The following is a 14,833-nucleotide window of genomic DNA, read 5'->3' on the forward strand; positions in this document are numbered from 1 at the left end:
AACGCCTCGCGGTGCGAGGCGTTGTGTGCTTGTAGATCGGCTGTTTTCACTAGTTTGAATCATTTTTAAAATGAAAAATGCAAAACTAACGGTTTTGGACATACAAGGTTTTCACCCGACAACGACGAAATGTAGGCCTACTTGGTTACTTTACTGTTTACACCACTGACCTGATGTCTCCATTTCTCTTCCTGTCTGGTTCCAGGGTGGAACGATGCTCCTGAGAGGCCTGAAGTGAATGAACTGAACTTATGTAGCAGCCATGACAGCAGAGCAGCCCCTGGGCCTGTGGGTGGGCAGCCCTGTAGGGGAGGAGGTGGTGAAGTCAGTGCCTGAGGACGGGCAGGGGGAGGAGCCAATCATCCACAACCAGGAAGTCATTGTTGGTTATGGTGATGACCACTCTGTAGAACACAGGACCACCGTTGATAGGTAATGGCCATAATTTTGCATATCTAGTACTTCATACAGTATATACTGTACTGTACAGTGTACACACACAACCATGCATACACAAATTGACATAAACATCCTCTACGTCAGTGGTTCTCAGGCGCGCCACACACATTTGCAACAGCTATCGTGTCAGAAAGAGGGGGGGAGGGGGAGGTCCAATGCATTGTCAATGGAAGGTTGTTTGGTGTTTTGTCGTTGCCGTGTCTCAAGCTAACCTAGCTAGCTTGAGACACGGCAACGACAAAAAATGAGTGTAGTTATGAAGCATTATGAATGCATTATAATGCATTATGATTGCCCTCATAATGCATTATAAGTGTGGGCTTCATAGAAAGTGTTACCAAACATTTTCATCGACTACCTATTTTCATTGACGAAAACAAAATAAAAACTAATCTATGATAAAACTAGACTAAAATAAAAAACTAGACAAATAAAAACTAAATGTCGTTTTATGCTTGGTTGCATGCAGGTGTCACATTTGGGAAAATAGCAGATCTACAAGATCACAACGCTCAGAGCTGCAACACGTTGTGAGCTTGTTATAGATCTGCTATTTTTTTTTTTTCGGCATTAAGCTAAAGCAATTTTTTTTTTCTTTTTCTTTTTGGGGGGGGGGGGGGGGGGGCTTTTTATGCCTTTACTAATAGGTCAACTAAAACTAAAACGAAAACATTTCAGATGACTAAAATGAGACTAAAACTAAATGGAATTTGATTCAAAAAGACTGTGATTGAAGCTAAACCAAACACTGGTCCCATGTTCTCCTCTGTCTACCCAACCTGACCAGCAGTGAGGAGCCATTCTGTAGGATTTGCCATGAGAGCGGTGGGGGTCCCGAGGAGCTGCTGTCTCCCTGTGATTGCTCCGGCACCCTGGCCATGGTGCACCGCGCCTGTCTGGAGCACTGGCTCACCACCTCCAACAGCAGCCACTGTGAGCTCTGCCACCACCACTTTGCCCTGGAACGCCTAGCAAAGCCCTTCTCTGAGGTAAGACGCCGCGCTACGCAAAACAACGGCACCCACCCACCCACCCTCGCGAGCGCACACACACACACACACACACACACACACACACACACACACACACACACACACACACACACACACACACACACACACACACACACACTAGGGCATTCACGAATAGTGATTTTTAGTATTCGAATTATTCGACCTCAAAGCATTCGAACAGTCGAATATTGGACAGGACTGGCCAAACTGTCAAATATTAAGTAAACAAGAGGCGAACATTGTGAAAATAGCAGATCTACATGCTCTCAAATATTAAGTAAGCAAGAGGCGAACATTGTGAAAATAGCAGATCTACATGCTATTTTCACAATATTTATCTGTGGAACCGAGTCACATTAAAGCCCTTTGCACACAGGCGCGTTTATCCGCACGGATAAAACGGACAATTTCATTTTTTTAAAAGAAAACAATGATTCTCTACGACCTCATGCACACCGGATCTGAATTAGCCGTGCGATGAGTGGCTGCGGCCGTACGTTTTTTTCTCAATCGAACCCAGTTCGATTCGTGCGTCTTGTCGCATGCGGTAAAAAACTCATCACTCCTTTTATGACTCCTTTTGGGATCCGCAGCGTCGATTCCGCACAGCATTGCACACCAAATCCAATGCGTTTTATTCATGCAGCAAATGGAAAAAAAACCGCAACTGTCCTGTGTGCAAAGGGCTTAAATGTAATACCAACAATTCCAAGTGCTTGTCAGGGTGGGGGTCCCCAGTTCAAATATGTTTATTTTGGGGGTCACGGCATAAAAAGGTTTGAGAACCCCTGGTATAGAGCATTAACAAATTCATCCACCAGGGGCTTGACAACTCATTCTTATGACTTCCTATCTAGCCAAGCTTTATAAACAATATATTTTTTTAAAGAGAAAACAATAAAAATTCGCTTCGGTGAACAATGTCGAATAGTGACTTTGATATTCCAATATTTGAATATTCGGTGAATGCCCTAACACGCACGCACGCACGCACGCACGCACACGCACACACGCACACACGCACACGCACACACACACACACACACACACACACACACACACACACACACACACAATAGCATCCTCTTGCCTTTTATTTTGACTTGCAATGTGATGAAAATGAATAGGCCATTGTGGCAACTTTAATACTGTAAATAAGTTTGACATTTTATCTGCGAGTGTATTGCCCGTTTGTGGTGCATCGCCCATATAAGAGTATGACTTACTACAATTTGGTGGACGTTTGAGTGCTCGCCCTTTCCATTTTTATTTTATTTTATGTAGAGTAGCCAATCATTTTTACCCACATTTTCGCCATTATCCCCACCAGTCCCCACACAACATTTCTGTGTTGACCGGGAGGACGTGGCTCAATCCTACTCCTCCCGAGTCCCACTCCCTCCCAACACTCTCTGTTGACAGGTGTCGCCCCAGCCTGTAGCAATACATGCAGTGACAAACAGGGGCGTCACAAGGGGGGGGAGGGAAGTGGGACTGAGTTACTAGGGCCCAAGGTGGAGGGGCCTTAATTATTTCATACTTTAACTATTGAAAAGCACTCGATGCCACGCTGTCAGCTTGTATATCTGCTATTTTTGAAAAGGTCGTGAAAATGTGTGCAAATCTTTGAATATATGTATTTTTTAAGTGAACATTTGTAACTCAAATTTTGCTTCTGGGGGGTCCCTGGAACTAAATATTTTGAGATGGGGGTCCGTGGCCAAATGCATATAATTTTGGGGGTCCTTCACATGAAACAGTTTGAGCACCACTGACATAGAAATATAGGTTTTTCAAAAAACCTTATAAGGATTTGAAATATTCAAAAACTTGCACAAATGTTCACGATTTTTCAAAAATAGCAGATCTACAAGCTCGCAGTGCGGCACTCGGTGCTGCGCTGTGAGCTTGTATATCTGCTATTTTTCAATAGTTAAAGTACCCAGGGCCCAGAATTTGGTGCGACACCCCCGGTGACAAATATCACCCTTCCCTCCCCCAAACACGGGCCAATTGTGTTCGCAATAATAGACACCCGACAAAGCCGGATGCACCATGGTGGATTAGAACCCACAACCTCCGTGGTGGTTGGTAGGGACTATTGGAACTGGTTTCCACCATAGACTGTATAAAATATATGGACAAAGCGAAGCCATTGGTTTCTATGCAGCGCAAATGACACAATATGGGTCCTTGGCATGGGTGTTGCCATCATAGATTGTAAAAGCACCAGAGGATGCTATTGGCTGCCAACGGTCACGTGCAACCGCAGGGATACATGGGAGAATGTGGTCGGAGCCTCCCGAAATACAGCACACGAAGAAGAACACAGCCGGCTGGTATCAGTTTAGTTGGCCACGCCCCCCGCAACTTTATCATCAATTTTAACATAAATGGGACCATATTTTCACAAAACGCATATAATGGTGATTGAAAGGCCATTTTTAACTAGCGATAGGAACCATAAAGTATTTATGAAAATGTTAATTAAAGGAGCTATAGTCAATTTTTTTTTTTTGAAAAACGGATGCTAAAATAAAAATAATGTTTCAAAAATATTTTATAAAAAAATAAGCTTCATATATGTGTTTCTATTAAAAAATTACCACAAAAATCGTAAAATAATGATAAAATAATCATTTTGGCCATTGTCAGACCGACACTTTGTTTACATTCTAGTCTATAGACTAGGATGTAAACAAAGTGTCGGCCCTACAATGAAAAAGTTGACTATAGCTCCTTTAAGGTTAGAAAACGAAAGGGGAAAATGAATGAGGTCCAATGGAGAACAATTATTTTTGCGATCGGCCGGGGAGGAAAACAGCGCAACTAGCGGAACAACCATAGGAAGTTTTAGTTCCGTATTGGAGTCATTTTAAATCGGCGGAACTATGCCCCTGATTAGAACACACAACCTCCCTGGTGGTTGGTAGGGACTATTGGAACTGGTTTCCACGTTGGAGCACATGCTGCTGCTCTCTCATCCTTCTCTCTCTCTCGCTGGACTGCCTTTAAGCCTATAAAGCCACTTAGCTGGAGAGACAGATTAGACGCTAGCTCTCTTCCCACTCGCTTCCTCCTCTGCACACAGACAGGACAGGACAGGCCTCAGTATAATTAGCTTCCTCCTCTTGCTATGCATGTGAAGCCAGCAGCCTGTAATCTCCTGCTTAGGGGCCATGTGTCTGTCGCATCATGTCGCCAAGGTACACACACTGAACATTTCAACCCTGCTTAGGGCTGTCACAATCATTACATAATCGCCTAATCGCGATTATTTGACATAATCGCGATTATTTTTCATAATCGTCATAATCGTTTCAATGTTGAAAAATGTTCATGTATTTTTTTTTTAGTCAAAGATAGTGGAAATAGCAGATCTACAAGCTCACAACACGTCGCGAGCTTGTAGATCAGCTATTTCCACTATCAATGTTCTTTTTAAAGTGTAAAGTTGTCAAATATGTCGGGAGGGGTCGTTTTTTATTGAGGGGTGTTACTGGAGAAAATGTATAAGCCCTTTTATAAAATGCCATGACCCTCCCTCTCAATTGGGGAAAAAATCAGTGACCCTCCCCAAGCATTAAAATAAAAAAGATTGATCCTCCCCTACAACATGGCATTTACCACAGTAAAATTATGCCTATAAAACCTATATTATTATATTCCTAACCAGTGGCGAGAACAGAACAGAGATCTTTTTTTCTTTCTTTCTTTTTTTACTGTAAATAATTAGGATTTTTTTATGGTTAAAAACGGGTGCGGGCGGCAGCAGCAATGAACAATAATGAATAGGCTAATATAATGCATTGAGATCCCAGCTGCACTTCATCCCAAAAACACATTTCCAAATATAAACTAACACACCCTCCAAACTAAAGTAACACACAGTGAGTAGCCTATAGTGCTGCTAGTGTAAAAGTCAACGTGGACATCACATAAAAGGTGAGAAGTTCTCACAGGTTGAGAACAGGTTATTTGACATCTAGGTTACAGATTAAACAGTTGACACATGTGCACAACACAGAGAAGGCTTGTAACTGCTGCCATTCATTTTGTGCTGTTGATTGCCTGTCGTCAAATCTGGGTCAAATGCGCATTTTCAACGAGCGGTCGTTAATTCTTTTTAGCACCTTTTCACTTTTTACTTTAGGGAGGGGGGATACAGTTCTGACAACCATTGTTGCTGCCTTACACAGCTCTCCATTGTTTTAGGAAAATACATTGTAGTATAAACACAGCCACTTCAGTTCATTCACACTAACTGCAGTGACTGTGGGGCATTTCCAGGGATGGCACCCAGGGTTTGTCATTAAATGAAGCAGAAGGCTGTTGACAATGGTTGCATAAGTGCCTGTACCTCTGGAGCCATTGTTTGCTTTTGAAAAATTGCATGGCCCTCCCTTGAATTCAAAGTGAAATCAGCAGACCCTCCCTAGGACTGAAATTGAAATAGCATGACCCTCCCCTATTTTCCTCCAGTAACACCCCTCAATAAAAAACGACCCCTCCCTAATTTCTTTGTATATTTAGGTTGTGTCATATCTGCCATGTGCAACTTCAAAGCCTACAAGCCAAACAGAAATGTAATTGTCAACGACAAAAACACAATTAAATCGTTAATCGCAATTATTTGAATGATAATTAATCGTCGTGTAATATCTCATAATAGTGACAGCCCTAACCCTGCTGCATGATATTACAGAGCGTTATACACACGCTCACGCATGCTCTGAGGTAAACACCTTCACCTGCATTCCTCCCTCCCATGCATAACCAGCGGTGGAAGGTAGCCAAGTACATTTACTCAAGTAGGCCTACTATTTTGGGCTATACTTTACTGGAGTATTTCCAAAATTTCTTTTATTTTTATTTTATAATTTTTATCCCACAATTTTGCAACCCATTTTTCACCCAGTGCCAATTGCCTATGTAATCCTGGGCTCTGCTCTCCCTCTGCCGCGCCTGGGGAGACAACGGACTGACCTCATGCTTCCTTCAATGCATGAGTAGTCCAAGTTGTTTCTTTTCACCTGACAGGGGGGGATTTTCCCGGGATGGAACATGTTATTCCAACCAGTTCCTTTCCCCTCCATCAAGCGCCCCGGCTGGCCAGGGGGAGGGATTATTGAGACCAGGATTACTGCATGTTTTTGTGAGGGTATCAACCCTAGGAGACACGGGGAGAACATGCAAACTCCACACAGAAAGGCCCTATCGCCGACCCCACCTTGGGGGGAGTATTTCCAATTTTCAGTACTTTTACTTCTACTCCACTACTTCTCAGTCAAATATTGTATTTTTTTTTACTCCACTACAACTATTAGAAAACTTAAAGGAAAACTAGGTAACTATTTTTTGATGTTTATAAATATAAATATTTTAGCCGTCATCATTTCCCTCTATCAGCCACTATATTGTTGTGCTGGGGTGTTGTTTCCTTACAGAAAGACACATTCCTCTGTCTGTATTTTGGTTTTGTTCCACTGTTTATGTTGATTTTCCACTGTTTATGTTGACATTCATCCATTGGAAGGACGTTTTTGTCAGGGGGAGCTGGCCAGAGCTCCCTTTGAACTTGACAAAGAAGGGGTTCTGCACTGAGGTAATTGATTGGGCCATAAGCGTGTCAATTGCCTGTTAGTGATCTCTCTAATCAATGAAAGTATCCAATGAAAGACAGCTACCTGTTCCATGCCTATCATAGAGGGGAGGGGGAGGGGGATGTGTTTATAATGTATATGTTACAGTTAGATTGGGTAACTCAGTCAGATCGTGGTAAGAGCACTCGTTTTGCCGTTCACCACACACCAATCACCACCAGATGGCAACAACAGCCATTCACTAGTGTAGGCGCTGACGTCACTCGTTTGCGACTCTTTCGTTGTTTATTTACTAGCCTAGCTCGGCTGTGTTTAGCCATTAGCTTACTATGCCTAACTCTAACCCTAACCCTAACCTTAACCTCTGTAAAACTATGCCTAACCCTAACCCTAAGCCTAAGCCTAACCTCCGTGGGGTGATGCGCTATCATTCCTGCCGACGCTACGTTGTTGTGGCTCAAAGCGACCACTTGTTCCGCCCCGCGCCGCACGACGAGCGCTCCGTTTCTCTATCTAACCGTTTCTCTATCTAACCGTTTCTCTATCTAACCGTGACATATACACACAGACTTACCTAGTTCCCCTTTAAGTTACTAGTTGCTTTGTAGATCATTATTACTAGAAGACATACATTAACCACTTCAGCCCTATTGAAACGTAGGCTATTTTCAAAAGATGTGTATGCATTTGAAACCTTTGAAATGGATACTTTTAGATTTGGTACAGGTAACAATATATTGCACTATTGATACTTTAATTTAAGTAAAAACATTGAGTACTTTTACCACCACTGTGCATAACACACACACCTACAGTACCTGCGATCTATCTCTGACGCGACCATGGTTTTCCCAATGACCCTGAGCGCAACGGTGGGGGCACGGGGGGCTGCAAGGGTGATGACGACAGAGGCGTGCTGTCTCAGGCGACCATGAGCCACGTGAGACACCGCCGAGCGAGCGGTAGTGATGTGCCGTTATGGACAGAATAAATCTTCGCCCCCCGACTTTCGGCACCTCTGCACGGTCCATGTGAACACAGCGAAGCGCTCCCTACCTCCTTGCCCACCACTGGCCCCCACCATTGCGCTTAGGTTCATTGGGAAAACCGCGGTCGCATCTCTGACGTGTACGTACGCAGGGGTGGCCTTAGCGATGTTTCACCAGTTTCAATTTAAACAGGCCTCGGCCACCAGGGGGCCTCCAAGAGCTAGCCAGCAAACCTTGTTCAACTTGCAACTTGTCACTGCATATTCCTCTGTTGCCACGGCAAGCTTTTTTTGTCACTCACTATTGCTTATGAAACACTAAGGATTATTATTTAATGTCAACATTCAATTACCAAGTGGAAGATGTAACTCAGGTAAAGTAATGAGTTTAACTAAGTTCACCTGATAGAGTTACTGACATAATACTTTTTAATAATCATATACCCTTGTTAATATAACGCCATTTAGGTCAATGCTATAACATTATGTACTGATATAATTATATTATATAAATAGCAGCCAGTCATTGACTCCAAGTCAACTTCTGTGTGCGATTGTTGCGCGGCTATACTGTTGCCGGCGGGGGTCTGGGGGGCCTCATCAATAGCTCTTGAAACAGACCTCCAGATTCCTAAGGCCGCCCCTGTAAGTCTGCGCGCGCACACACACACACACACACACACACACACACACACACACACACACACACACACACACACACACACACACACACACACACACACACACACACACACACAGAGACAGACACACACACACACACACACACACACACACACACACACACACACACACACACACACACACACACACAGCAGGTATGAGAGAGCGCATGCTCTCTCATACACGGACACTCCACTCATGCACACACAGATTGACCAAAATACTACGAAAGTGGAGACAGCAGGCTAGTGGGATTGTGTGTGGCTCCATTGGTGAACGTCTACCACCATGTTGTCATCACAATCTAGAATAGCCTTGTGGTTTTTACCCTTGCACCCCTATTCTGGGCATGTCATGTCATGTCAAAAATCTACAGTATAGTTTCTATGTCAGTGGTTTCAAACTTTTGCAGGTCAATCAAGGACCCCCAAAATTGATATGTATTTGGCCGCTGACCCCTATCTCTAAAATATTTTGAGTTAATAATGATTTTCCAAATATAGCAAGTCTACGAGCTCATAGCGCGTCACTTCATGACGCCCTATGACAGGGTTCCCCAATAGGCGGCCCGCGGGCCATTTGCGGCCCGCGGGGGGCTACTGTCTGGCCCACACCAACCCCAGTAATAATGGTGGTATAAGAGCAGCAACAACACTATCGTCGTTGTCGGGTGGAAATCTCGTTTCTCCAAATTTGTACGTTCTTTCGCAAATCATACAAGGCCGTCGCACAAAAGTAGTGAAAACAGCAGATCTACAAGCACACAACGCCTCGCGGTGTGCTTGTAGATCGGCTGTTTTCACTAGTTTAAATAGTTTAAATAATTTTTGAGCGGTGGTCACACCGTCTCCATAGCGTGGCCGTGTGTGTAGGTATGTATGTTTGTTTGTTTGTATGTATGTGGGTCTGTATGTAGCCTGTGGTGTAGTACCTTTTCTGGCCACACATGTTAAGGGAGGGGCGCTGTTTTCAGGCCAGACCAGGCACACACACACACACACGCACACGCACACACACACACACACACACACAGACAGGGGGGAAGGGGGGGAGGGGGGGGGGGGGGGGTTGGTGGGTAGGCCTAAACCACCGCTCAGTTCACACGGGTGTGATTTTTTATATGATAAATTCAAAACGAACGGTTTTGGACATACAAGATTTTCACCTGACAACGACGAAAACTGTCGCTGGAGTAGTAGTAACACCACCGTCGCCCCCTGCAATGCTGTGGCCCTCGGCTTGGTACCCTAGACATAATTCGGCCCCTGGGAAAAACTAATGCTTTTAGTTTTTTAGGTCAAATAAAAAATTACACAGATGCTTTCCCGGCCTTAATGGTGTTGAGAAGATAAAGGTAGGGTAAGTGACAGGTGGGGGCCTTCCTCCAATCATGATCAAGTGGGGGTGGGCCTTGATGCGGATAGGTCCCACCCCCACTCGACCATGATTGGAGGAAGGCCCCACTCTCTCCTGATTGGAGGAAAAACAACAGTTTTGGTGGAGGAACTGAAACTGCTTTTTTTCTCCTAAGAGGGGATAAGTCTGTGAGGAGTTTTTGGTCCAAATATGGACCAAACACTCTATAGCAGGGGTGGGCAACTTTGATGATGGAGAGGAACACTACATTTTCACACTCACTCCAGAGGGCATATATCAAAAATAGCCGATCTACAAGCTCAAAACGCATCGCACTGCGACACGTTTTGAGCTTGTAGATAGGCTATTTTTGCCATTTTTGAAGTGGAATCCTGAAAAAAAAAAATATTTGTTCATTTCAAATGCATTTATATGTTCTTATGTTAACTTTATGAACTGAAATACAAATACATTTGACATAAAAAATGCAACATTTTAATGTAGTTTATAGTAATTAAAGCCGGTCATTTTTCCATGTTTGCAATTTTAACAGCTGAAATCAATAATATATCAGTACTCCAATATCAACCTGCGGGCCGCATTAACTCATACAGTGCCTATCCCGGACTAGTTCGGGATATTCGGGATCAAAAACAATTTTTTATTTGCTATTTTACTTACCCCGAGCTGCTTGGAGCAACGTGGGTGGTCCCGGCTCGCTAGCCGCTAGCCAGCAAGCCATTCTACTCTGTCCGACGATATATTCCATTGAAAATGGTTTAAAATAAAGTTTAGACCCCCCAATGTTCACCCAATGTTCATTGTAAGCGGCGCGACGTATTCCAGGGTGCCTATCCCGAACTAGTCCGGGATATTTAATGAAATGGAATAAAATGATAAGAGGCCTTCTGAAGCCTGGCTTGATTTTTGTAGCTACTAGCCGAAAGCTAACAACGTCCCGGCCGGACGTTATTTGCGAACGAAATCGCCAATCTCCGCCTAATCCAATGAAAGACCGCATCTTTGGAGGCTTGTATCTCTGGATTGTGTGCTCTGGAAGCGGCGCGAGGTTTATTTACGGTGAAATCGCCCAAAAATGATCTTTTAGATGACAAAATGGGAATAGCCATTCTGTTAGCATCTTCATCCGGGACATTTCCATGCCGTGCATGAACGTGAGCACGTGAGGTCCTGGAAGGTTAGGTCCTGGAAGCTAAAGCGCTCGCCTATGAGAGATGCGCTGGCATTCTTTGGCCCCTAGAGGGCGCTGGCACTCAATGAGTTAAGTGAAGGTGGGGGCTGCATGTGGCCCCCGGGCCGCCAGTTGCCCATGTATGCTCTATAGTAACTAGTCCTATCAGAACATAGACCCATTTTTTTAAATATTTGAATTAAATAAAATCACTCACCCTACCTTTAAAACCCATTTAGGCCTAGAATTATTGAATGCTTTAGCTATTGAAAAATAGCACATCTACAAGCTACTCGGTGCCGCGCTGCAAGCTTGTAGATCTGCTATTTTTGGAAAAAGTCGTGAAAATGTGTGCAAATCTTGTATTTTTAAAGCGAACGTTTGTAACTTAAATTTTGCTTCTGGGTGGTCCCTGGAACTAAATATTTTGAGATGGGGGTCCATGGCCAAATATATATCATTTTGGGGGTCCTTCACGTGAAAAAGTTTGAGAACCACTCACATAGTAGTCTCTCAAGAACAGACTAACTGAGCTCCAGTTAAGTTTAAGTTTTCTTTGACGATGGCTGGCCAGATTGCTGACATAGAAACATAGGTTTTTCAAAAAGTCTTAGAAGAATTCAAAAGACACTTATAGAATCGGGTCAAAATTCTAATTTTCACGATTTTTCAAAAATAGCAGATCTACAAGCTCGCAGCGCGGCACTCGGTGCCGCGCTGTGAGCTTGTATATCTGCTATTTTTCAATAGTTAAAGCATAAAATAATGATACACAATAATGTGTACCCGTTCTAAATGGGTTGTTAAATTGCTTTGAACTTTTCCATTCTCCACAGTGGCTGTGCTCCCCGTCCATGCAGCACCAGAGGAGGACCCTGTGTGGGGACGTGCTGTGCTTCCTGCTCATCACTCCCCTGGCCAGCCTGTCAGGGTGGCTGTGCGTGCAGGGAGCCATGGACCTGTACCCCAGCAACACCATGGAGGCCCTGGGTCTCCTGGTCCTCACCCTGACGCTCTTCACCATATACGTCTTCTGGACCGTGGTAAGCTGAGGATCCAGTCGTGTAACAGTCCAGTGTTGTTTTTGACGGCAAATTTTGATTTAGTTTTAGTCATAGTCTTTTGAATAAAATTGAATTTAGTTTTAGTCATAATTTAGTCACCTGAATAGTTTTAGTTTTAGTCTAATTTTAGTTGACTAAATATCATGAGATTTTAGGCGACTGAGTCTACAGTTGATTTAGTCAACTAAAATGTATTTTGGCATCGCAATGACTGATTTTACACTTGGTTGCGTTGCTGAAAATAGCAGATCTACAAGCTCACAACGCGTCGCAGCGCAACGCGTTGTGAGCTTGTAGATCTGCTATTTTCAGAACGCAACACCTGAGAGCAACCAAATTACTTTCTCCTCCACTAGTCCCTCCCTAACGTTTTAGTCTAGTTTTTATTTTGTTGACGAAATTGAGAGACAGCCGCTGGCCGCCGCGTCTGGAGAAATTGTCAATATATTTAGTCTTAGTTTTATTCATCACAGCCTAGTTTTTATTTCGTTTTCGTTAGTGAAAAAAAACCCAGTCGACAAACATTTTTCGTCATAGTTTTAGTCGACGAAATCAACACTGGTGACGTCTAGTACTAGTCTATTTTTCTTCCTCCAGGTATCTCTGCGTTACCACATCCACCTGTTCCAGACATGGACAAAGACAGACCAGAGTGTGAAACTCAAGGACCCCCTTCCGGCAAACGCCACATCCTCCACACACCACCACCAGGCCCTGTCGCTCTACTTTCTCAGCAAGACCCCCAACAAGGACACTATGGTGCAGGTCTAAATGGATCTAGTCGTCACTTCGGTACCCAACCTCAAACACAAGGGAAGGATAAATGGTAAATGGTGCATTACATTCACCCATTCACGCACACATTCATACACCTGTGGCGGAGGAAACCATGCAAGGCACCAACCTACTCACCGGGAGCAATTAGGGGTTCAGAGTTTTGCTCAAGGACTCTTCGAAATGAACTCAGGGGGAGCCCGGATTCGAACTGGGAACCCTTCGTGCTCTAATAACGGTTTCTCTACCCTTGAGCTATGCTGCCCCAAGGATGAAGCTATACAGATGAGGGATTACGCATTATTGAGAATGCTTTACTGTTCTTTAGCCATTTTGAACAAGCCATGAAGCTCAATTGTTTTAACTTAAATTTTTTTACCGCCAAGACAATATTGAGGTGAAGGAAAATGGACTACAACAGCCTTTTAGATGTTTCCTACACCTTTGTTTTTGATAAATTAATGAAAACGTCAAATGAAAGGACATTATTCTTGGTGGAAGCTGTACGGGACACATAAAAAGGATGAAAGCCGTGAAATTGAAACAACACTATCCTGTTTAATCCTGTTTAATTACCTTGACATCTCCAAGGATCTAGGGGACCTGCTTCCATCCATCCATCCATCCATCCATCTTCAACCTCTTATCCAGAATCGGGTCGCGGGGGTAACATTTCCAACTGAGACCTCCAGATTTCCTCATCCTGAGCAACTTCCTCCACTCCCTCAGGGAGTATACCGAGGCGTTCCCAAGCCAGTTTGGAGATATAATCCCTCCATCTGGTCTTTGGCCTGCCACGGGGTCTCCTCCCAGTGGGACACGCATTGAGGACCTTCCTAGGAAGGCGCTTGGGGGGCATCCGTACTAGATGCCCGAACCACCTAAGCTGACTCCTTTCCAAGTGTAGGAGCAGCGGTTCTACTCCAAGTCTCTCTCGGGTGACTGAACTTCTCACCCTATCTCTAAGGGAGATACCAGCCACCCGTCTGAGGAAACCCATAAGTCTACAATAAGTCGGACTCATGACATTTCCTTTGGAAGCCAAGGCGACAGTGAAGCATCCCTAACCTTGTATAGACGAATATTTGTATTCAGGGAAGGTTTTCACAAAGGTAAAACAACATCTGTTACAACTCTGCAGTTCCAATGAAGGAGCTTTAATTATGTGCAAGACAATGGATGAATAAACAACATTTTAACAGCTGCATTTGCTTAGAAAAAATCATTATGCAAACGCTTTAATGCACACGGTGAAATCCAGTGTTTAACAATGGACCCAATAAGACCCATAGATGCATTTGCCGCTCGCGTTTACTCGTGGAGCGTGCATCTTACTACCACTTACTGTACATTGTACTAATATTTTCTATTATAGCTATTGCACCTTTACTCTTAACCTGTGCCTCTGCTGCGTTTCAACCTTGCTACTGTCCCTCCAGGGATCAATACACATTTATTTTAGAGGTATTTTGAGGTACTTAAAGTACATTTAACATTTTGATACAAATACTTTTGTACTTTTAGTCAAGTACATTGTGAATTCTGGACCTTTACTTGTAACAGAGTAGGCCTATATCTATATTGCAGTATTTGTACTTTTACTAAAGTCTGAGTACTGATACTCTCTGAATTAACACTAAGGAATTTACTGTGCAGCTCAGTCATACTCATACAATATTCAACTATTTCAATTCTTACTGGGG

At 43.7% G+C, this 14,833-nt stretch overlaps 1 protein-coding gene across 1 annotated transcript; it reads left to right on the forward strand.

The window, feature by feature from the left end:
* Nucleotides 1-262: 262 nt before the first annotated feature.
* On the forward strand, nt 263-13,127 carry LOC308280848 (E3 ubiquitin-protein ligase MARCHF3-like; the record flags this gene model as incomplete). The annotated part of the gene is made up of 4 exons (XM_080755166.1): nt 263-432; nt 1,247-1,448; nt 12,129-12,335; nt 12,954-13,127. 4 exons carry the CDS (start codon nt 263-265, stop codon nt 13,125-13,127), a joined length of 753 nt encoding a protein of 250 aa, XP_080611292.1.
* Between the last annotated feature and the right edge of the window lie 1,706 nt (nt 13,128-14,833).

The sequence above is a fragment of the Nannobrachium achirus genome (genome assembly GCF_963921795.1).
Source record: "Nannobrachium achirus genome assembly, contig: SCAFFOLD_310, whole genome shotgun sequence".
NCBI lineage: Eukaryota > Metazoa > Chordata > Actinopteri > Myctophiformes > Myctophidae > Nannobrachium > Nannobrachium achirus.